General features: G+C 41.1%; 1 protein-coding gene across 4 annotated transcripts in view; it reads left to right on the top strand.

The window, feature by feature from the left end:
• GABRA3 (gamma-aminobutyric acid type A receptor subunit alpha3) overlaps positions 1 to 23,559 on the top strand; it is a 175,403-nt gene that overhangs the window by 134,958 nt on the left and 16,886 nt on the right. For all 4 annotated transcript variants that reach the window (XM_037025058.2, XM_073228071.1, XM_017667378.3 and 1 more), the window contains 3 exons: positions 6,254 to 6,336; positions 9,767 to 9,910; positions 19,382 to 19,534. In XM_037025058.2, coding sequence (XP_036880953.1) covers positions 6,254 to 6,336; positions 9,767 to 9,910; positions 19,382 to 19,534 — 380 coding nt within the window. The remainder of the gene's footprint in view (positions 1 to 6,253; positions 6,337 to 9,766; positions 9,911 to 19,381; positions 19,535 to 23,559) is intronic.

Here is a 23,559-nt window from a genome sequence, read left to right as displayed (position 1 = left end):
CCTGCCTAGCACCTCAACCATTCCTGAAATAGTGTTTTCTATCCTTTAGTTTTTAGGAAGAACAGTCTTTAGAATGCAGAGAAGATGTTCCACTCTCAAAAGGCTTAGGAGACATATTGCCTATGGTGGGACTCATCTTGAACTCCAGAGATCCTTGCCCCTACAAATGTAGTTCAAACTGCTCCTTCCACCAGGACTCTTGATGTGTTGACAGTCTCTGGAGTGCATATACTCAATAAAATTTAGATCTCTGACCATTAGGACCCATTTAGTTCAGGAACCCTTTTTCACTAGAGTTTTTTTTCCACTATTTTTATGCCTCCATTTAAAAATATTGGTATTCTATATGTAAAAATCTAGAAATAATTTGATGTTTTCTATGGGGAGTTAAGAACTAGGTGATTCATTTTCATTCATATTAATTTTGTAATTTTTTAACTCCTTAATTGAGGTATGGCATGCATATTTTAAGGTATACAAATGTTATATGTACAGGTCCACAGGATTCTGGGTAAGGAATGTGTTCTAGACTTTGCAGTAGTAGAAGAATAAAGAAATGGGAAAACAGCTTACTGAAGTGAGAGGTATTATAAATATATGCCAGGCCAGAGCTTCATTTTAAAGAAGGATCACTTTCTCTGGGCTAAAGGCATATGGGTTCTGAGGATATGGATGGAATAGCTACTGAGTTGGAAGTATTTTTTTGGTGGGATAGTACATTGGGTGAATTCCCAACTAAAAGCGCATAACTTAGAGACTCTATAGAGACTTCCTGTCTCTATAGATTTGCCTTTCCTGGACCTGTCATATGAATGGAATCACACAATATGACCTTTTGTGCCTGACTACTTCTATCTAGCATAATACATTTGAGATTCATCCATGTCATTGCATGTATTCTTTTTTATTGGCACCTAATATTCCATTGTGTGGATATGCCACATTTTGTTTATCATTTGATGGATGTTTAGATTTCTATCTTGACTATCATAAATAATTCTGCTAGGAAAAGGTCTTTCTGTGGACATCTGTTTTCATTTCTCTTGGGTAATGGAGAATTAGAGTAGAAACAGAGGCTTTTGTAGGAAGCCTATATTTAACTTTTTAAGAAACTGTCAAACTGTTTTCCAAAGTGTGCTTTAGAATTACACATTTCTATCAGTGATTTATAAGGTTCTGTTTTCTCCAAATTCTTGTCAACACTTGATATTGTGGTCTTTTCGATTTTTGTTATTCTTGTATGCATACAGTAGTATTTCAGTGTGGTTTTAATTTGCATTTCCCTAATGACTAGCGATGTTGAGTATCTTTTCATGTCCTCATTAACAACAAAATAGCTTTTTATTAAATGTCTATTTAAACATTTTGTTCATTTTCAAATTGGACCATTTTTCTTCTCATTTTTGAGTTATGAGAGTTATTTATATATTCTGTATAGAAGTTTTTTTTATCAATATATGATTCAAAGATACAGTCACTCCATTTATGGCTGTTTTTTCATTTTATTAGTGCTGTCTTTTGAGGAGCAAAATATTTAAATTTTGATGAAGACCCATTCATCATTTTTAAAATTATTTTGTGCTTCATGCTTTTGGTGCTTGATTCAAGGTGGCAAAGATTTTTCTCCTTTGATTTCTTTTAGAAGTTTTAGCTCTCAAAATTTTGGTCTATTATCCACTGGAGTTGATTTTTGCTTATGATGTGATGATATGAGGTAAGGATCTATGTTCTTTCTTTCTTTCTTTTTTTGGAATGTAGACAATAGAATTCTCCCAGCACCATTTACTGAAAAATGTATCCTTTCTCCCCTGAATTGCCTTGGCACCTTTGTCAAAATCAATTAGCCATAAATGTGAAGGTTTATTTCTGGATTTCTATTCTTTTTGTTCAGTCTGTATTGTTATCTTTAGACCAAACCCACACCATATTGATTACTGTAGTTTTATGGTGTTTTGAAGTTGAAAAATGAAAATACTCCTGATTTTTTTCCTTTTTCTTTTAAAGATCTTCTAGCCAGATTTGTATTTCCCTTCTGTTTTATCATATGTAAAATATATAAGGGGATAAAACTGGATGTTTGCTGTAAGGCTCTTCCAGCTCTGAAATTCTATGAAAGAGCTTTTATATACCCGTTGAAGAGGATGGGTGGAGATATTATGCTATTAAGGAATCATATTAAGATGCCATTTTGCCTGTAACCCTAGGAATACCTGAACCCTGTCTTGCCTAGCCTATACCACCTCTCTGCAAGTTCCTGTAGAAATTCATGGTTTTAGGAGAGAAAACTCAGTCGTCAATTCATTCAACAGATATGTATTGAACACCTACAATGTGCTAGGTACTGTACTAGGCTCCAGCACACATCAAAGAGAAAATCTATAACCTTATAGTAGAAAGAGAAAAAAATTGATGATAAATAGAAAAAATAAATTCTATGGTATGTTATATATTAGGTGCTATGGGAAAAGAAAGAATATGGTAAGGTTTATTAGCCATAATGTAGATAGCAAGCTGAGTGGAGGTCAGGATAGGCCCCATTTGCAAGATAATAATTAAAGACTTGAAAGAGGTATGAGAGCATAGCGGGTACAAAGGCCACGATATAAGGGCCTGGAATGTTGAAGGAGAGGTAAGGAAGCCCATGTGATGAAACAGAGTGAGTAAGGGAGGGTAGAGTAGGAAACCAGCCAAAACACAAAAAGATCATGTAAGACCCTGTAAACCATGGGAAAGACTTTGGCTTTTACTCTGTATGAGATGAAACACTGCAAGGCTATAGTATAGAGCATGTACTGTAAGAGCAGAGGGTGAAGGCAGAGAGACCAGTTAGGGAGCATGACAGTAATAAAACTTTAACTTATTATTGTGATAGAATAAAAACCACTATGGAGCGGCAAACGGTTGAGCAGCAAAGGGTAGGGTGACAAGGGAGTCAGGATGCTGCAAAGCTCAGTGAAATGAGGGCAGTAATTGAGAAGGGTGTGTGTGTGTGTGCACCTGTGCTCAGGTGCATGCACATGTGCATGCAGAGCTGAAAAAAGCCTCCTTCCCGTCTGTATTCCATCTGTATCTTTCACCCCCAAAGAAGGGATTGCCTGGATTGCCTGGATTGCCTCTGTTGGGGAAGAAGAAATTTCCTCTACCCCTCAAAGATATTTTCTAGCTGGTCGAAAAAATTGAAAGGAGACAGATTAACAGGTAAAAAAAACCCCAAAGTTTAATTACAGACATACAGAGGCCCAGTGATGTGATTGAGACCTAAATAAATGACCAAGACATGCAGCTTTTATACAGACAAAAAAACAGACGTGTGCAAGGAACAGACAAATCAAAGAAAATTTTCAGTTGGGGACCTTTAATTAGTTAAGGAATTTAAACAGCATTGGAACTGGGGTAGTAAATTAGTGAAAAAGTAACAAAATTTTTTTATGCAGCGTTTTTACCTCCAGAAAAAGGGAAGGTACATTTCACATTGGAGATTTATTCCTGGTTTCAAGGTGAGGGAGACAGAGCGGGGGCTGAGAATCCCTCTAGCTTCTGCGTTTCTCCACTTGTTCTAATTCAAAATAATCAATATGCCAAAGTAGCAAATTTGGGGGCAACCTGCCCTTGGTCCCTGCACCTTTTGCTTCTCATCTGTTTTGGCATAGGAATCCGAGTAGGCCAAATCCTGGACGGGGATTGAACCTTGGAATCTCAATGTCATATTTTGAGGGGACTCTGACCTTTTTTGAAAAGGCTACCTTTAAGACTATTTGCTGTAAAATAGATCTCTAGGACTTACCTCCCCATCCCCTCCCTACCCACCTAGCTCCTGGCAACCACCGTTAAGTTCTCTGCTTCTATGAGTTTGGCTATTTTAAACTCATTGACTATAATATATCAATTCCACCTATAAATAAAAAAAAGGTTTACTTCCGTTACTATAATGTCCTCCAGGTTCATTAATATTGGTGCAAATGGCAGGATTTCCTTCTTTTTAAGGCTGAATTTGTTATTCCATGTTCTATTGCGTGTATACACTTTCTCTTATCCATGCATCTGTTAATGGACATTTAGGTTGTCTCCATGCCTTTGCTGTATGCTGCAGGGAACATGGAGGTGCAGAGAGCTCTTTGAGATCCTGATTTTAATTTCTTTGGATAAATATGCCCCAATGTGGGCTGGCTGGATTCTACGGTAGTTCTATTTTTAATTTTTTTGAGGACCCTCCATATCCTATTTCCATAGTGGCTGCACCGATTTCCATTCCCACCAACAGTGCACAGTGGCCTTTCCTTCACATCCTCACCAACACTTTTTATCTCGTCTTTTTCAATAATAGCTGACTTAACAGGTATGACGTAGTATCTCCATGTTGTTTTGATCTCTATGTCCCTGAGGATTAGTGATGTTTTGAACCTTTTCGTGTATGTGTGGCTAATTGTGTGTCTTCTCTGGAGTAACGTCTATTCAGGTCCTTTGCCCACTAATAATACTGTATTGTATACTTAAAATTTCACTAAGTGGGCAGATTTTATGTTAAGTATTTTTGTCAAATAATAGTAATAACAATAATAGGTGGGAGGAACATATGGAGGGGATGATTATGTATGGCATAGATTATGGTGATAAGTATATTAGCTTGAGTACAGTCAGGATGCTTTCTGCTGGAAAAAAAATGCTTCAAGGGGTCTTGAAAGTTGTAGCAACATGGACGGAAGGCAAAAAGGGAAGGCAGAATGACACAGGTTAGGGAGCATTAGGATGCACTTAAGAACTAGTGCAAAGGGCACAGCATGATTTGACTTGTGAAGTCCACTGCCCCTACCAACATCTGCTTTCTTCTCTCTGTTCTGTGCTTAGGTTGGTTGAGCAAGAAGTGTGTGGAAAAGAAGATAGGAAAGTTATTATAAATCAATTTTGCTTCTAACCAGAAATCAGTACCTTTGCATTTTGCTTTGATAATCTATTTGTTGGGGTCTTTTTTTCCATGTCCCCAGGACTATTGGGTAGATGTAAAATAAATTTCCCCTTGGCATTACTCATAAGAGGTAGTATCTGGAAATATCTGAAAAAGCCCCCACAATTTTCTTTATTAAACCCTGATGGAATCTTTTAAGTATCCAACACAAGGAGAAGGTTTCTCAGTAAATAACATTTCTCTTGCGTCAGATTCTCTGAGTCATGAAACTCCGTTTATGCCTTGAGAATAAAGGGTGGATTGATGGGCTCTTGTAGACAGACATGAGAATTGAGCTTTTGCCCAAGACACATGGAAAATTTTGTAAATATCCAAGGGATTAATTAGAGTTCCAAGGACACTGACCTTCTAGTTCCAACCTCTTACTGTTTAGATACAGGAACTGAAAGTAAGAGATAGGTATTTACAGAAGAGTACACAGTGGTTTCTGCCTGCCAGCCAGGGGTTCTTGCTACTGCGCACCTAAGCACGTCTGCTGTAGCCAGCCTGCTGTGAACAATATCTAGTATTGCTGCTCTGGTCATTTGTGAAGTGTCACACATTCTTCAGTTCTGGCAATTAGCCAGGATTGGAGATGCTGGCCAGTGGGCCACCTAAAACTCCAAGAAGATGGCAGGGATTAAATCCAATATAACCAAGAGGTATACAGGTTAGCTAGAAATAGCTTATCAGAGCTGGGATCTAAAGAACTCTGAATTTTTGCTGTGTGTGTCCCATTTCTATGTGCAAGCTACTATCTAGGCCATGGAAAGTTGAGGCTCAAAAAGTTTAAAAGCAATCAGAAGGGAAGCCGTGGAATAGATTATTTAGACAAACTAATGCAGGGGAATGAATATGGGGGTATGGCAAATCATATATCAGCCAGATTTTCATTGAGGAATCCATGTACAATCTCCCACATGTTGTCCCTGTTAAAGAAGAATGAGCTCTTCAGTCTTGAGCTCTGAGACTTTTGATGACCTACACTACCTTTGTATTTTTTTTCTGGCCAGTTTCTGTGTGTGTGTGTGTGTGTGTGTGTGTATGTATGTGTGTGTGGTTTTTGTAAAGGTAGTAAGGTGGGTTACAGATCTGATCTAAAAACCCGACTACTGAATGCTACTTGGAGAGGCTATCTAGTTCATTTAATCTGTTCCCTGCACTCATAAACACTAGGATCTCAGTGAACCTAAATAAAACAAAATTCTGTTATTCTTAGGAGTACTCCATTGCTGGTGAGTGGGAACTCAGCTCTGTGTTTAATACCATTCATTTTAGCTTAATCTCATTTCCTGTTCTCCTTTCTTTTAGGTTAACAATTCATGCCGAGTGTCCCATGCATTTGGAAGATTTTCCTATGGATGTGCATGCCTGTCCGCTGAAGTTTGGAAGCTGTATGTATTTTCTCACTTTCTGTTTGCCTGATCTTATTCCAAAAGAAACTGAATACTTCCTATTTTGTCCCTAGTAGTTTAGAAAGCTGAGACCTTTAACCCAGGCTGGTACGGGAGTGTGGAAGGGGAATGGGGTTGCAGAGTACTGACTGATCAAGCAGGGAGACTTAGCCTTTATTAGAGTTTTCTTTCTAGACAGCAAACCTTATTTCACCATTTCAAATGAATTTCTCTGTCATTAGGTTAAAACATTACTATCTGTTTACTAAATTGTCCAGGAGACAGAGTAAGACAGAGCTGATATAGAGTATAGTAGCAGCTTCCTAAGGGCAAGGTCCTTCAAACAGAAAGTATTTATTTTTGAAATGCCTATTCTATTTGCATCCTTATATACTCTGTCTAGTTCTCTACAGTAAATGGTAGACAGGAAGAGACTCTGGAGATTTTCTCACTTTTAAAGAGTATTGCCTTTGCCAGTAGCTATAATTCTGACAGAGAAATGAGTAGATACATAGCCCATTTTCAAGTAAATTAGAAAAATAAAAATTGAATAGAAGTTGAGTTTCAGAGTAAGTTTCATATAGGGTGTTATCAGAGCAATAGATCAAGGTATGTGTCGATCATGTATAAATTAGATTCAGCTCTGTATTTTGAAGTAGAAAGTGCATTTGAAAGACCCAAATAATTACATGTGACATATTTTTTCAATTACTGTCAAGTATTTACAGATTATCTCCTGTGTGCCAGGCTCTCTTCTGGGAGCTTGGAATGCACCCATCAGTAAAACAAAGACCCTGCCCTTGTGGGACTGGTATTTCAAGGAGTGATGGTGAAAGATAAGCAATGGATCAAAAAGTGAAGTGTAAAGTATGTTATAAAGTGAGAAGCACCATAGGAAGACATAAACGTGCTGTAAGGAGGGTCAGTTATGTTTGGGTGAGGCAGAGATTGATGTGTGGTGTTACAAGTCTTTCATATTTTATTTATCATTGCTTTTGGTAGTGTATCCAAACTCCTGGCGTATTGAACTATGGGATTCAGGAGTAAGAGTTGGAATTCCCAGGAATTTTATAAATTAAATGTTATTCATAAAACATTTCAAAACTTCTTCATGTTCTTTATTCATGACTATGGATATCCAGCTTTCTTAGTAAATAAGAGATAGTACCTTTAGAAGAATTAGCAAAGACCAGTAGTGTTTAGAAGACATTCAGATACTGGAAAACATGGCAAATTTTATTGGATAGTATTTGAGGAACAGCATTTGGATCTTTTATCAAAGTAAACAGCAGTACATGGAATTAAGTCAAAATTGCCAGCTTAAGGATTTATTTTGCTTTTCAAACTTATTTCTTGAAAGAACACTCACAAGGATTATGTATTATATACTATGCATATAGAGTTATGAATATATCATTTGCAAGAATGACTCACCATTAGGAGCAAACAGCACCATAAGCATACATTTATCATAAACAAAATCAACTGATCAGATCAACATTACTCCTGTACTGAATCCTGGATATTTAAAAACTTTCAGCTCAATGTGCCAGCATTTTCTGCTCCTGCTTTTGACTTGACATTAGTAGATTCCTTCAAATCAGTAAGGTCTCTGTGTCTCTTGTTAAGCTTCAATTCTTACAGGAGAATTATCATACTTTTCCATTTTGCTGATTGCTTAACTATTTTTCTCAGTATTTGACATTCAGAAATATATATATATATATTTCCAATAAATGTTGGGAAGGAATTTCCACATTGAAACAGTAGGATAGTGGTTACCTTTGGTCAGGGTTGTGCTTGAAAAGGGGCACAAATAGTGCTTCTGGGTGCTGATTATATGGGATGTAAGTATGGTGTTCAGAAAAGATATTCAGACTAGAAATTCAATTTAGGTGTCATCCATACAGATGGTATGTAAAGCCATAAGGCTGGAGGAGGTCACTAAGTAAATGACTGCATATAATTAAGATTATCAAGAACTCTTCCCTGAGTCACTATAACATTTAGAGGCTGTTAATTGCAGGAGCAATTATACATTGAACAAGAAATATTTTTCTCCATATGTTGAAGAAATGACTAAGACCACGAATAGGGAATATTATCTGGAAAATTTAGACTTCTTGTGGCATTTTCTTTTGTAGCTTGTGAGAGCACAGATATAAAAAGTACCATCGAGTCATGTATTTTTTTGATGATTTCAGTGAACATTTTGATGTGAATGAAGAACTTTTGGGTATGCTGCCTATTATAAGCAATCAGAAAATGGTTTACCTGGGTATGCTGAAAAAGGTCCTAAGAAGTGTGATGTAAGATCACAGTTAGTACATGTGAATGAGTAAGGGTTAATGTCAGTCTATGAACTGTATATCCAACATTGCAAAGTTTTGTAGGGACACAGAATTTATGTTTGTTCATTGGTAGATTCACCAGGAATTATTTGCTTTGTGGTGAAAGGTTTAAATAGAACATAATATGGGCATGGTAGCTGCCACCATGAGCTGGAGATCCCACACTGACTCAAACAACAGACCATGCAAAACTTGGATGAAACGGGTAAACAGTATGGTGCTAAGCTTCCCTTTATAAGATGAGGTGCCTGAGTTAGGGCAAGGTGCTCACCCCACATTCAAAACTCACTGTGCAAAGAGTCAGTCCAGGTCTGGAAAGAAAGCAACTCTCTTCCTTTAAGATATCGACTCAAACTGAATAACCTCATTCCTCATCACCTCCCCAGTTCCCTTACTCACACCCTTGTTAAAACTCATCTGTACTAAATTCTTCACTCCAAATCCAAGACCTGATATTAACACCGTGGTGCAGAAGAAAAGGTGGCAGGTTTCTGGTTTGCAAATCAAAGTTGTTAATAAGTTTCAAAAGAAAATTGTAATAATTAATTATTGCTATTTTTAATTTGGGATTTTTCATGTCTTAAAATTTTTAAATATCCTTAGCATGATTTTTTAACCTTATCTTGTCTGTTCGCCCCATAATTAATCAAAGAAAATCTCATTACATTTCTGGCAGTTTATTTTTCTTACAAATTACCTGATTTACTAATTTGAGGTAGCTCTCTGCCTCTTGTAGGCATTTGAATTTGTGACGTCTGCATTTGATATTTTAATCATGCCTCTCCTTGCCCCTACTCTCTTCATACAAGAAAAGGAAAGGTTAACAATCTGTTGGCAGTCCAGAAGACTGAGTCATTGAAGAAAGACCACTTGGGGTTCATTTCTCCTTACCCAGCATAAACTATAGTTATTATTCAATGAGTGTTTATTAGATGCATACATGCACTTCAGTTGAAGACAGAACACATACCCAAAACTCTTTTGGGATGGGAGTTATATTTCAATCTCTTGCAAGTTTTGTATCAAGGATAATCATTCTGCCTTCCTCTCAACTTCTTCCTGACCTTCTTATGCCTCAGATGCCTATACGACAGCTGAGGTGGTTTATTCTTGGACTCTTGGGAAGAACAAATCTGTAGAAGTGGCACAGGATGGCTCTCGTCTGAATCAGTATGACTTGCTGGGCCACGTTGTTGGAACAGAGATAATCCGGTCTAGTACAGGTATTTATTTATTTTACTTAACAAACATTTTTGTAGCCTGTACCACATACCAGTTGCTGTTCTAAGTGCTTATAACTTATGTAATTGTCAAAGAAGTCCTCTGGTATAGGTATTGTTATCAGCAGGGAACTGAGGGCATAGAGATGTTCAGTAACTTACCCCGTCACAGTTACGTAATGTCAGAGCCAAGATCCAAATCCACGCAGATTGGTTCCCGAGCCCTTGCTTTGCTTTTCTTCTTTTTATTCAGGTATCACTGATATACAATCTTATGCTCAGGTTTCACATGAGCAGCAGTGTGGTTACTAGATTCCCCCCTATTATCAAGTCCCCACCACATACCCCATTATAGTCACTGTCCATCAGCATAGTAAGATGCTATGGAGTCACTACTCATCTTCTCTGTATTACACTGCCTTTCCCGTGCCTCCCCCTATGTTTTGTCTACTAATCGTAATGACCCTTATTCCCCTTCTCCTTCCCTTCCCACCCCTCCTCCCCAGTCCCTTTCCCTTTGGTAACTGTGAGTCCATTCTTGTGTTCTGTGATTCTGCTGCTGTTTTGTTCCTTCAGTTTTTCCTTTGTTCTTATGCTCCACAGATGAGGGAAATCATTTGGTACTTGTCTTTCTCCGCTTGGCTTATTTCACTGACTGTAATACCCTCTAGCTCCATCCATGTTGTTGCAAACGGTAGGATTTGTTTTCTTCTTATGTCCAAGCCCATGCTTTTACCCTCAAGGTCCTGCTGTCTCTTGGAGAGTGGGTTAGAAGGTCAAGTGCATTAGGGCTGTACTGTGGTAAAAGAGAAGGCAGAGGAAAGCCACTGTGGAGAGAGAGCTGAACTTTGACCCTACAGGTTTCATGAAAACTTTTGCTTAACTCTACTATGCTGAGAGAGCAAGTTAATAACCCCAGGTGGTGCCAGCTACATGGCCAGGAGGTCCAGGGATGAACCACGGAATTATTTTCTTAAGTGAATCACCCATCTCAGAAACAAGTATGTCTGACAAAACTTCCCAGGTCCTCTGAATGGCTAGTCTTTGGATATTGATAAATGGAACCTAGAGACTTGTTCTGTAGCCTTAGGTGACTGTGTTGATCTGGATCTTGGCATTCTTCACCTGTGTAAGTTAATTTACACTCCAGAGATTCGTCTTCATCCTGGCTACAGAGTTACCAGGTTAGAGGGGCAGGAAGAAGAGGAAACAGAATATAGATTCATTTAAAGAACAAGCTGGGTCTTTTCCACAGGCTAAGCAGATTTTACAGTGGTGTGACCCTTGCCCATTTCTCTGCTCTGCCTCACCTGGACCAGGCTGAGCAGCTAGGCAGGTACCCAGCGTGCAGCTGCCCCGACTGCCAGAGTCCAGTCCCTCCAGCAGGTGTGAATCTGACTCTGGGGCCAGGTATCCAGATGCAATGAGTGTACTGGGTCACCTGGGCTCAGTCACTTTGTTCCAAGGAGCACCCCACACCTTCATGTGGGGTCAGCTGGATGACTCCGCATCTGGGCTCAGATTCGGGCTGTGCCTGCCACCCTCTGAAAGTGTGGCTTGGTGCCCAGATGCCCCCTCCTGGTAGTGCAGCCTTTCTACAACAAACAGCACAGCTAACATCCAGGCTCAACCCACCCGCCATTTTCTCCTCCCTCTTCCTGGGAGCAGCACAGGGCAGCCTGGGTATGGGGTGGAGCCTGTAGGCCTGGGGAAGGCGACATGTCCTTTCCTCTCCGGCGCTGTGCTCTCGGTCATGACCAAAGTTGCTGACTCGCCATGGGTGGGAGAGATGGGTTGGGCGCGGGGGGTTGGTGGGGGGCTCTCACCAGGCCGGCCTGCTGCGGTTCCCAGGCGGGGTGCGGGAGAGGAGCCTTTGGTGCCTGCATGCACAAAATGCGTTTTATTCTGCCCCTACTGTGCCCTTGGCATTGTTTAAACAAACTGGCGTCCTGCTCCCGGGGATGCCTCTGCGTTGTGCTACTGCAGCAGCAGGTGCCGCGTCCTCCCGGGGGAGGGATCAGACCCCAAAGGCCTGCCGCTCTCGCTCCCGCCCCCAGCTTGTGACAGAGAGGCTGCAGGCTCCCTGAGCAGGTCCTGCATGGAAGGCAGCAGTCCTGCTTGCGCGGAGCGGGATGGCTCTGTATGGGGTGGCACGGCACTGGGCAAGGGGCCCTAGTGGGGTGGCATGTTGTGGGGCACAACGCTGATGGCTCTGCTGTGGACAGCACAGCACTGATGGCGGCACGTTGTGGACCATGGCGGCAGGTGAGGGGCGGCACGTTGTGGGGTGGAGACCCTGGCCGCTTGGCCCTGTGCAGCACCGCTCGAAGTGGGGACCCTGGCGGGGCGGCATGTTGTGGGGCAGGGACCCTCGCGGCTTGGCCCTGGGCCATGCGGCACGGGGTAGCATGCTGTGAGGCGGCACGGAGCAGGGCGGCACAGTGTGGACCCCGGCAGCAGGTGAGGGTAGCATGTAGTGCGGCGGGGACCCTGGTGGCTTGGTTCCAGGCAGCACTGTGAGAGGCTGCATGGAACGGGGACCCAGGTGGCAGAGCCCCCAGCTCTGGTGGAGGGAGAGAATTCCCGTGGCTGCTGCGGCCACTTCCTCCTCTCAGCCCGCTATCCCTTCTGCCCTGTCCACCTGGCATCGACTTTGAGACTTCTCATTAATTGTCCAAATAGCGTGTTGTCAGGCAGTGTAATCTGGGGAGATCTCACTGGGTGCTAGTGTTACCGGAGGTCATGGTGTGTTTTCCCCATTCGTGTCCTCTCCGTGCAAAGAATTTAGCGGATGCCGCGGAGAGACCTGATTGAAAGTGAAAGCAGCAGAGAGTTCATCAGAAGAGGAAGTACCCTTGGAGGAGTCTAAGCGGCAGCCCAAGATGGGGGTGTTCCATTTGATTACAAGGGTTAAGTTTTTATGTGGTTATGACTTCCTGGGTTTGGGGTTTTTCCTCCCCTGACTCCATGTTACCTCTTAGGACAGACTTGAGCTGGCTGCTCCCGCATATTCCTTGCCCATCCCTGGGTGGGGCCCACCGGCGCTGTTCCGTTCTTGAGGTTTTGCACATGCTTAGTTAGGTTATTATGCCCATCCTGGTTGAGTGCCCCAGTGGAAGGTCATATAGCATTCAAATGTCACCATTTTCCTGTTACAGAATCAAACTGTTGACTGCAAAGCTCGGATTTTTATTGCTGAAGGGCCCAGGTGGCTTTAGCTAAGGCCTTTCTGTGCTTTTCCCCAGTAGTCCTCTCTCACCCACTCTTGGCTCATGTCTAACTATCTGCCTACTGTACAGTTAGGAGAGACCTCAACCTAGGAATGGATTCTTGAGTCTGATCAAGAAATAATTCAGGAGCAGGTCAAACAGGTACAAGGAAACAGTAGTTTAATAAGTCAAAAGTACACACTCAAGGAGGGAGTGTGAGCAGGCTCCGGAGGTGAGCAGTGAGGTGGAGTTCAGGTTGGGTGGTATTAGTTGGAGTTGAAGCAGGGGGTAGGATATTCATCAGGATAGCTGTAGTTTTCTTGGAATAGGAAGGGAATTTCTGAGAAATAGGGTGACACCCTCTTTTTGTCTTCGATTCGTCTGCTTTGGACTGACATGGCACCAAGGAGCGTGACTTTAGTATACTGATGAGCATGTAAGGTATTGGAGGTGAAGTGAGGGTCAACTTCTTCATGTGGGAACAAGCCAGTTTGGGCAGGTCTGTTATCTATCCCCTCCCTCCCCACATCCTGAAGAACAGTTTACATGAAATGTTTAGAATATAAACAAGCATATTACCAAGTGTAAACACTGGCCAAAGTCGCCAACCCCCTCCCTGCTCAGGTCTGGCTATCTACCTGCTATGACAGCTCCAGCTCCCATTTCATTTGCTTAAACCACTATTCACTTTTTACCAATATGTGTTCATAATGGGAAAATTAGAAATACATAGAGGAACAAAGTATCAGAATTAAAATACTCTGTAATTCCACATTTAGGAAAATATTAGATTTTGGTTATTGTACATTTTGATGTATAACCTTTAAGAAGATTCCCTTTGCATTTTCTTTACATAAATGAGGCCATACTATTTATACCATTTTATAAGTTGCTTTACAATGTCATTCTGTAAGCTTGTTTTCTTGTCACTAAATGTACAGGATACAAATGTACACAAGTTAGTACTAATAATTTTTATTGACGGAATTGACATACTATATTTCATGTGTACATGATGATTGATATTTGTATATAGAAAAGTTACCACAATGTCTAATTAAATTCTGTTTTCATACATGGTTGCAGAATTCTTTTTTCTTGAGAACCTTTAAGATCTACTGGCTTAACAACTGTCATATATATATATAACATAGTATTAACTATAATCTCTATACTATATACTATTTACTTATGACTTATTTATTTTATTACTGGAATTTAATACTTTTTGGCCCTCTTCCTCCATTTCATACCCCCTTCCTCCCAACCAGCAATCTGGCCTCTTTATCTATGACCTTGGTTTATTTGTTTGCTTTTTTTTTGTTTTATTTTAGATTCCACATGTAATTGAGATCATATAATATTCATCTTTCTCTGTCTAACTTATCTCACTTAGCTTAGTGTCCTTGAGATCCACTATACTGTTGCAAATGACAAGATTTAGCAAATTATCTACTATTATATTCTGTATTTAATTTTATAAACATTGTGAAGACCTCCTTCCAATATAGCATTTTCTCCCTGTGTAATATCTACCTAGAATAGAGACAGAATATTGAGATTACTATTTCAACAAGTAGACACTTAAAAAAATTTTTAATACATATTGACAAATTGTCATTTAAAAAGCTTAAACAATTCACACTCCCATTATCAGTGTCTGAGCATGCCAGTTCCCTTCAGTATGAGCAATGCCGATGTTGCGTACTATATTATATTGTCCCCAAAGGTATACTGAAGTCCTGGTCCCCAGTACTTCAGAATGTGACCCTGTTCGAAAATAGGGTTACTGCAGATGTAATTAGATTACATCTCAAATTAGTTTTGAAACATGATACAATGTACATCAGGAAAGAGGTGATTTAGTATACTAAAATTCACACAATTCAATACTATGCAGTGTAAGATGGAATGAGGAAATTTTTATGTACATCTGTAGGATATATTGTTCAGTGATTTCTCTCTGAATGCTGTTAGTCCTCAGTATGAACTAATTCTAAGCAGAGGCTCCTTGGGTTTTGTACCAGATTCAAACGGGTTAAATGAAAGAACATCCTCAAAATCTGTGGCTAGATGTTTACACCATTCCCTATTTCAGTGCTGATTCCATTTTCCCTCATTTGGCATATTATTGCATTAATTTAAGAGGAGGATTTGGATGCATGATCTTATTTTTCCATCTTTCCTAGAAATTTGACCATTTGTTAGAATAACATTTTATTATTGCCATTGTATATATTATCTCTTTAGACATGTAGCATAGTTAAGACAAAGCAGAAAATAAGAGCGTGAAAGAGACACAAAGAGAAGTCAGAAACATAAAAAGATTACAGGTGGCAAAGAAACTTACATGGAATTTGTATTTCCTCACGATTCAGTGGCCCGTGTGCCCCTGATCAGAAGGACCACAAGCGGCCTCTGGCTTGCTCCATCATTTGGTGTGGGGGGCTGGGATCCCCACGCAGCACAGCGGGCAGGTTTTAACCCTGATGGCGGTTCTTCTGGTGGGTACGGGCACTTGTGTCCAATGGGCTTTGCCCTGTTGGTAACCGTTTTTGGGGATGGGGGAGCTGCGAACCCTAGGCAGCAGCGCCAGTAGGCTTTGATCCCCGGGGTTGCCATTTTGGTGGGTGGGGTCACCATTACCTGCAAGCAGCGCACCCAGAAGGTTTTGAGCTGTGAAGGTTTCTGTTTTGGGGGCAGGTATCCCATCTCCAGACAGTGCGGTCAGCAGCGGGTTTTGACTTGCAATCTCAAAGACAGTGCGGCGCCGTTTCGGTAGGCGGGGCACCGTAACACCAGGAGGCATGATCCTTTTGATTGCTCCAATCCTATTGGGTGAGGCCTCTGCTGGAATTCTGCTATTGGCCCAAACTCGGCTATTGGGGGTGGGGGCCTTCACCCGTATTCATCTATTTGTCAAGAGATGCAGGCTAGAGCAGGGGTTTTTCGTGCAGGCAAGGACGGACTGCTGGCTGAGCTCTGATGAGGCGAGGGTCCTGGCAGGTGCCTGGTATCACTGCCAAGATCTGCACACCAATGGCTGTAAGTTTCGCTCCCTCCTGTTCCTAGCCGACCCAAATGGCCTAGCCTTGTTCCCCCTTTATTCCTGGAGCAAGGCAGAAATAGGCCTCTAGGGGGATGCCATGGAATAGCTGGGAAAGCTGGGTGTCTGCTTTGGGCTCTCCCCACTGGAGAAATCACAGACCGAGAGGAACTCTCCAGGCGCTGCTGCGCGGAGCTGGCGTCGGGGAGGGAAGATGGCGGCAAAGTGAAACTACTTCTCTCACCCTTCTAATGTGGCTTTTCTTAGCTTTTGTGGTCCAAGAGAGTATCTAAGCCTTACTCCCTGGTTCTGGGCTTTTCCCAAAGGTATTCTTGTCGATGGATAATCTATATTTTTGTCTTGGGGCATTAGAGCTGAGGACGCCCTATTCTGTCATCTTGCTGATCTTAGTCACTCTCTTTGCTTCTTTGGAGGAAAGACAGAAAGACGGAAATTGAAGAAAAGGATAGAAAAGGAGAGTATTGGAGAAAACATTCAGTTATTTAAAACAAATGGCTAATTTGATAAGCCTCGGAAAAGCCCACTTGCTTTGCCTTTCAGATCTACAGAATATAACTAATTTATGAATGATGTTATATATTTAATATATTAAATATTTCACATTATCAGGTACAGGACTGATGAGAGTTAAGTGGTATGAGACTAAGATGGGGACAAGGGAAATTACTAGCTTATCAAAATTACAAGCTAATCAAATTCCAACTGTTGTTAAATAAAAATGAATCCTCAGTCCCTTCTCGGTGGAGGGAGAGTGAAGGGGAGAACCGGGAGAGGAAGGAGTGGCAGGAGACAGAAATAGAAGGATTGAAAAAGAAGAAGAGAGAAAGAAAAGAGAAACTCCTAAGTTACAAGGAAGAATACATCTCATAATTTTGTTTTCTTCACTGAATTCTTTGCTAGATGAAAAAGGAACCCACTTTTATTTTTCATGTTCACATAAACAAGGTAGAATGTGAGTACACACACAGTGTGGATTGTATATTGAGCTTTGGACGGCCAGATGGTGCTTCCTAGGCTTAGATACAAAGGAGTGGGTAGGGTAGGAAAGAGGAAGATTGCCTCACTTGGGAGACCTGCCCAAACCAAAGGTGGGTGGTTTTGAGAGGGACAGGGGTGAAAAAGAAGCTCTGACAAGAAAGGTAGTAGAGAAATCTGATTGCATGAAACTTTGGGGACTATTCTGGGAAATTTGACTTTCACTATTTGAGAGTTGGGAAACCACTGGGGAGTCTTTAAGCAAAATAGGATCATGTTGGCTGCTGTGCTGAGAATGCATTAAAGGGACAAGTACAGAAGCTTGACCAGTTAGAAAACTCTCACAGTTCTCTAGGTGAGGGATGATGATGGCCTACGCCAAAGTGGCAGCAGTGGAGGTGGTGAGAAGTGGTCAAATTATGGATGTATTTTGAAGAAAGAACCGTCAGTGTTGCTTGTTGATTGGGTATCTGTGTGTGTGCACAGCTGTGCACCCGTACAGAGTCATGCATGAAGGAGGGAGGGAGGGAAGGAGAGAAGAGTCGATGATGCTAAGGGTTTTAAAGAACTCAATTTTGGCCTTTGCTTCTGAGAACTACTATTGACTGAAATGGGAATATCTTTTGGAGGAGCCAGTTTGGAAGGCGTGGGAGATGGGGAGAGTAAAAGCTAAGATTTCAACATGTTAGGTCATGACACCTATTAGATCCCCAGGTTGTGATGCCTAATAGGTAATCGAATATATTGGCCTAGAGTAGTGTAGGGAACCCTTGGTCTGCTGTATCAAAATACCACAAACCGGGAGGGTTAAAACAACAGAGACATATTGTCTCTAGTGCTGGAGGGTAGCAAGCTGAAACTGAGGGGTTGGCAGGGTTGGATCCTTTTGGAGGTTCTGAAGGAGAATCTGTGCTGTGCCTCTCTCCTAGCTTCTGATTGTGGCCAGCAGTCCCTGGCACTCCACCGGCTTATGTAGGCATCATTCCAGGCTCTGTTGCTCTCATCACATGTCATCACACGTCGCCCTGTGTATGTCTGTCTCGTTTTTCTAAGAGCATCAGTCATGATAAATTAAGGCCCATCCTACTCAAGTATGAACTCATCTTGACTGATTATAGCTGGAAAAAAACCGTATTTCTAAACAAGGTCACATTCTGAGGTAGTTGGGGTTAGGATTTCTACCGTATTTTCCCAGGAGACACAGTTCAACCCACAAGGAGGAAGCCTTTGCAGAAGATATACATTGGGGAGTTACAGAGTTTAACATAGCATTTAAAGACACAGGCTGGATGAGAATGCCAGGGGTGTGAGTGAGACCGAAAAGGGTGAGTCCTGACATTCACAAATATTTAGAAATTTAAAGGAACCAGCAAAGGAGACTGGAGAGGGACACCAGAAGAGCACCTTGGCCTGGAAGTTTGGTGAAGAGAGGCATTCCAGGAGGATGGAACGCTGAATATGTAAAATGCTGCTAATCCATTAAGACTGATAATTAACTATTAGATGTAACACCATGGGCTGATAGTATGTCCCTAACAGGATTGTTGGGAGGGTGTAAAGTTAATACTCCAAAGACACTCAAAGATTTTTGGCACATAGAGCTCAATAAGTGTTCCCTCTTATTTTAGAGTGGGGTGATGTAGGCCAGCCCACATTGTGCTACGTGAACTTTTGGTTCTAACCCTGTAAGTCCGTTCAAACAGCGGCGCATAGTGGTTAGAAAGCGTAAGCTGTGGAGCCAGCCCATCTGGCCTTGAACTCAGGTCCACTGCTTTCTAGCTGGGTAACCTTGTGCAAGTTGCTCAGTATCTTTGCTTCAGTTTATTGACCTATAAAATGAGGCTAACAGTGTACCTACTTCAAGGTTGTTGTGAATATTAAATATGTTAAGAATGTTAAGGTGCTTGAAAAGTGCCGATCACATAGTAATGCTCTTGAAAAAATTATTTCTGATTATTATTTAAATGAGACAGTAATTTATTTGAATGAATTTATGTCAGAACTGTTCTCAGAAAGCTGTGTTACTACACTGTTTGCATATATTTTCACAAAAAAATGCATTACTTCATGATTATTACAGAGATCTGGTTATGTGGATTTGAAGGTGCTGGGTTGTCTTGCTTTGAGTATCAGGTCAAGGAGCTTTGTGAACTGAATCGGGGCCCACCTTGATTGAACAATGTTTATTCAGCTGCATACTGCCTAATTTTACTCTCTCTCCAGGAGAATATGTCGTCATGACAACCCACTTCCATCTCAAGCGAAAAATTGGCTATTTTGTGATCCAGACCTACTTGCCATGTATCATGACTGTCATTCTGTCGCAAGTGTCTTTCTGGCTCAACAGAGAGTCTGTTCCTGCCCGCACGGTCTTTGGTGAGTGTTGTTTTATGGAAAATGGGGGGTGAGGGCAGGGGATATTCACAAAGTCTTATGATGGGCACTCAGAATAGGGGTGAGGAAGGTGGATGAACCATTTCAGGAGATACTGGGAACAACACTGGAGCCCAGCATTAGTAGCTGAGTCATGGGGTCCTGGTGTTTGGGGGCTGAGTTCTTAGGAAAGAAGTGGAAATATGAGTGTTGGAGTAGGGAAAAGACTCCTTTCTCAGTCAGGCTTACTTCAGGAACCGGGGAGGGACTGGGTTTTCAGTAATGAAGAGAGAAAATTAGGGGCAGAGCTGGAGATGTGAAAGATGGAGAAATAAGCTGACAACAGGAAAGTGGATTGGGTGCCTTTTTATGACCCATTTTTTTGTATGGCCATCTGACTTTGCTGCTTCTCCTCTAGACTTTTTGAAAGTATGAATAATCTGATATTCAGTAAAGCCTACACCAAGTCTGAAGGATATTTCAGTAATGCCTATGATCAGAGAAATTTTCTTCAATAGGAATTTACTGATGTCTAAGAAGAGATTTGCATATCATGAGCAATTTTCCCTGGGAGACTTAAGGCATATAAAACATTTTCTACTTATTTTTTCCCCACTGTAAGATTTTTTAAGAGATAAATGTTAATTAACTCTTCTAGTCTCCTGAATTGACTCCATGGCAATGGTGGCTGTGAGGCATCTACTTGGAGGTGCTGAGAGTATCCACACAGAAGGCCGATGCCAACATTGCGCACTAATATTCTGAAGCTATACTGTGCAGTTGAATAGTAAACAAGGATTCAGAAAGAAGCAGCATTTTAGATTAGGCAGACGGGGAGACAGTGAAGAGAAAGAGTAACCTGTGAAGTAGGGAAAAAGAAAACAAACCAGGAAGTGTGACATCATGGAAGTCAAGAGAGGGTAATGTTTCCAGAAGTGGGGAATAATCATCTGGTGTGAATTCTGTGTAGTTAGGTAAGATGCAGATAGAAACTGTTAAGTATGGTTATATGCTTGGTCATTGGCGATCTTGAAAAGAACAGTTTAGTGAAGGGGACAGAGCAGAATCTACATAGAAGTCAGTTAAAGATGCCCATCTTTGGAAATATAACAAATGATACCCTGAAAAAGACTTCCCCCAAATACTAGAAAGGCTTGATAAATCATAGAAAGTATTCTTTTAAATATCTGAGCTCATAAGAAGTTAAAAGAAATACTCGGTGGCCCAAGTGGAAGAAGAAACGGAAAACTGGAGTGTTAGTCACATGAGCTGATAGTGTCGTAGCAGGAAGATGTGTGGATGGACTAGTAGTCTTGGTAAATGAGAGTCTGAGTTTTAAGGATACACAAGAAAGGCTCTGAGCCTGAGTGAAGTTAAGGGTTAGAACTGGGACTGTGGTAAGATGACTAGATCCCCAAAGATGTCCATGTCCTAAACTCTGTAACGCGTTACCTTTAATGGGAAAAGGAACTTTGAGATGTGAGCTAAATGGAGAGATTATCCTGGATTATCTGGATGGGCCCTAAACACAATTACAAGTGTACTTAGAACAGTAAGGCAGAGGGATATTTGACTACAGAGCAAAAGGCAATGTGATGAAAGAAGCATGAGAGATTTGAAGATGCTATGCTGTTGACTTTGAAAGAGGAGGAAGGGGCCTGCACGCCGAGCAATTTGTACAGCTCTGGAAGCTGGAAAAGGCAATGGATTCTCCCTCCACAGCCTGCAGAGGCAGGGAAGGCCGGCTGACACCTTGAGTTTAGCCCACTGAAACTGACTTCAGACTTCCGGCCTCCAGAAACACAGATAACACATTTATGTTGTTTTAAGCCATACATTCGTGGCTCAAATTTACATAAGCCATAGCAAATGAATACAAGGATTCATCTCCTAAATCCAGTACCATTGAAGGTTTATACCTTCAGTGCACAAGGGCACTAGAAAAACACAGTAATAAATGAAGGAAGCAGTAAGGAAACATGTCTGTTTTGGCCTGGGCTCTGTGTAAAACATAGGATTCCTTAAAATTTATTTTTTAATTCAAACTTGCCGTCACAGAAGTTTAGAGTTCTTATTTACACTAACTGCATTGATATGAGATCTCCAAGATAAAATGTTAATTTAAAAAGTGATTGCAGAATTTTTACATAAGAATAAAGAGCCAAGAAAGCTAATATCCTCTTAAATAAGAAGAAAGTGGAGGGCCTTGCCCGACAAATTGTCACAAATGATCAAAAAGCTGTAGAATTAAGACTGTGTTATTGGCACAAGGAAAAAAAATAAGTAAATGAAACACTATAGAGAGTAAAAGTGTAGCCTCCACATATATGAAAACGTGATTTATGGCAGAGATGTCATTGCAGAGAATTAATTTGAGATCGATCATGGTCTTAAATGCAGAAGCTAAAAATATAATAAAATACTCTTAGAACTAAATGTAAGACCATATCTTTGCAATCTTTGGAAGGCAGAAATTTCTCAGTGTGCAAAAAAATAATAACTGAAAAAAAAGAATTAATTGTGCTGCATCAAAATTTAAAAGTTCCACTCATTGAAAGGTAACATTAAGAAAATGAAAAGGCAAGCCACAGATTGGGAGAATTTATTTTATGTAAGTACAGCTCTGACAAAAAATTAAAAATATAAAGTGGTCTTACAATTCAATGACAAGAATATAAATAATCCAGTTTTAACAATTGGAAAAAGACATGAACACACATTTCACAAGAAAAAAATATAAATGCTCATTAACACATGAAAAGGTACTTAACATCATTTTATGTCAGGGAAACGCAAATTAAAATCACATGGAGATATCTTTATGAACACACTCAAGTTGCTCTAATTAGGAAGACTGACAATTCCAAATATTTGTGAGGTTGAAGAGCAATTGGAACTCACATCCACTGCGGGGGTGTGGATGTAAAATGGTACAGCCACATGGGAAAAACAGTTGATAGTTTCTTATAAATTGAAAATACATTTACCGTAAGATCTAGCTAGGTATTTCACTCTGAGGTTATATACCCAAGTGAAATAAAAATATACATCCTTGAAAGGCTTATACAAGGATGTTCATAGCACTTATTTGTAAAAGCCCAAACTGGAAAACATCCAGATGTACACCCACAGTGAATGGGTGTTTACGGCGTGGCATCTTCATCCACTGGATTCACAACTGTAGATTCTCGTAACAGTACGGATGAATCTCAAAGATGATGTCAAACCAAGAAACCAGGCACAAAATTGTACATAATATATGATTTTCTTTATATGAAATTCCAAAACAGGCAAAATTAAACTATGGTGCTAGAGACCAAAGATCCTAGCAGGTTTGACTGGCTAAGAACTCTAAACAAGATGACAGTTCTCATTCAGCCCTAGAGGCTAGGACTCTAAAATCCCTACTGAAATATGACACAGGAGCACTTGTGTTGCTGTGTAGTTCTCTCCATCCATGCATTGGCGTGCTGATATGAATGTGCCAGGGTGGACAACTGCATTTGCTCAAAACCATAAATGAGGTAACCTGTTTCTCCTCTGAATCACTCCTTGCTCAGCCTGGTCAGAGGGTTACTGAAACTTGTGTCCATTCTCAGAACTTGCCAGGCTACCGTTCAGATAGTTTGTTAATGTGGCTGATTCCTGAAGGGGCTTAGTGTTTTTTGCTAATCAGTTTTGATGGCTCTTGGCCTAGTTTGTGCAAAGGTGGTCCTGCAGGGCCCCTCTGTTGGAAATGTACTAAGCCCTTCCCAGGCTGGGTTTACGTTGATAGAGCAAATGTATGAGGAAGGTATGCAAGGAAGCAAAATAGGAGAGGAAGCCCCAGATGCTACGACACACCTGCCTAACTCTCTGGGGAGAGTTAATGGTCACTGGGACTTACCTGCTTGTGTTTCCATGTAATACCTCTCAGCCCAGGAGGGCGTCCTCCGCTGCCCTACCTGACCCAGCTCGTATTCCCCTTCCTCTGTGCCAACACTCAGAAAGAGGTTCTGGCTACTCCCCCATCCTCAAGTGTGGATGAG

This window comes from Manis javanica, chromosome X, assembly GCF_040802235.1.
Source record: "Manis javanica isolate MJ-LG chromosome X, MJ_LKY, whole genome shotgun sequence".
Classification (NCBI taxonomy): domain Eukaryota; kingdom Metazoa; phylum Chordata; class Mammalia; order Pholidota; family Manidae; genus Manis; species Manis javanica.
This window is presented reverse-complemented; position numbering and strand designations above follow the sequence as displayed.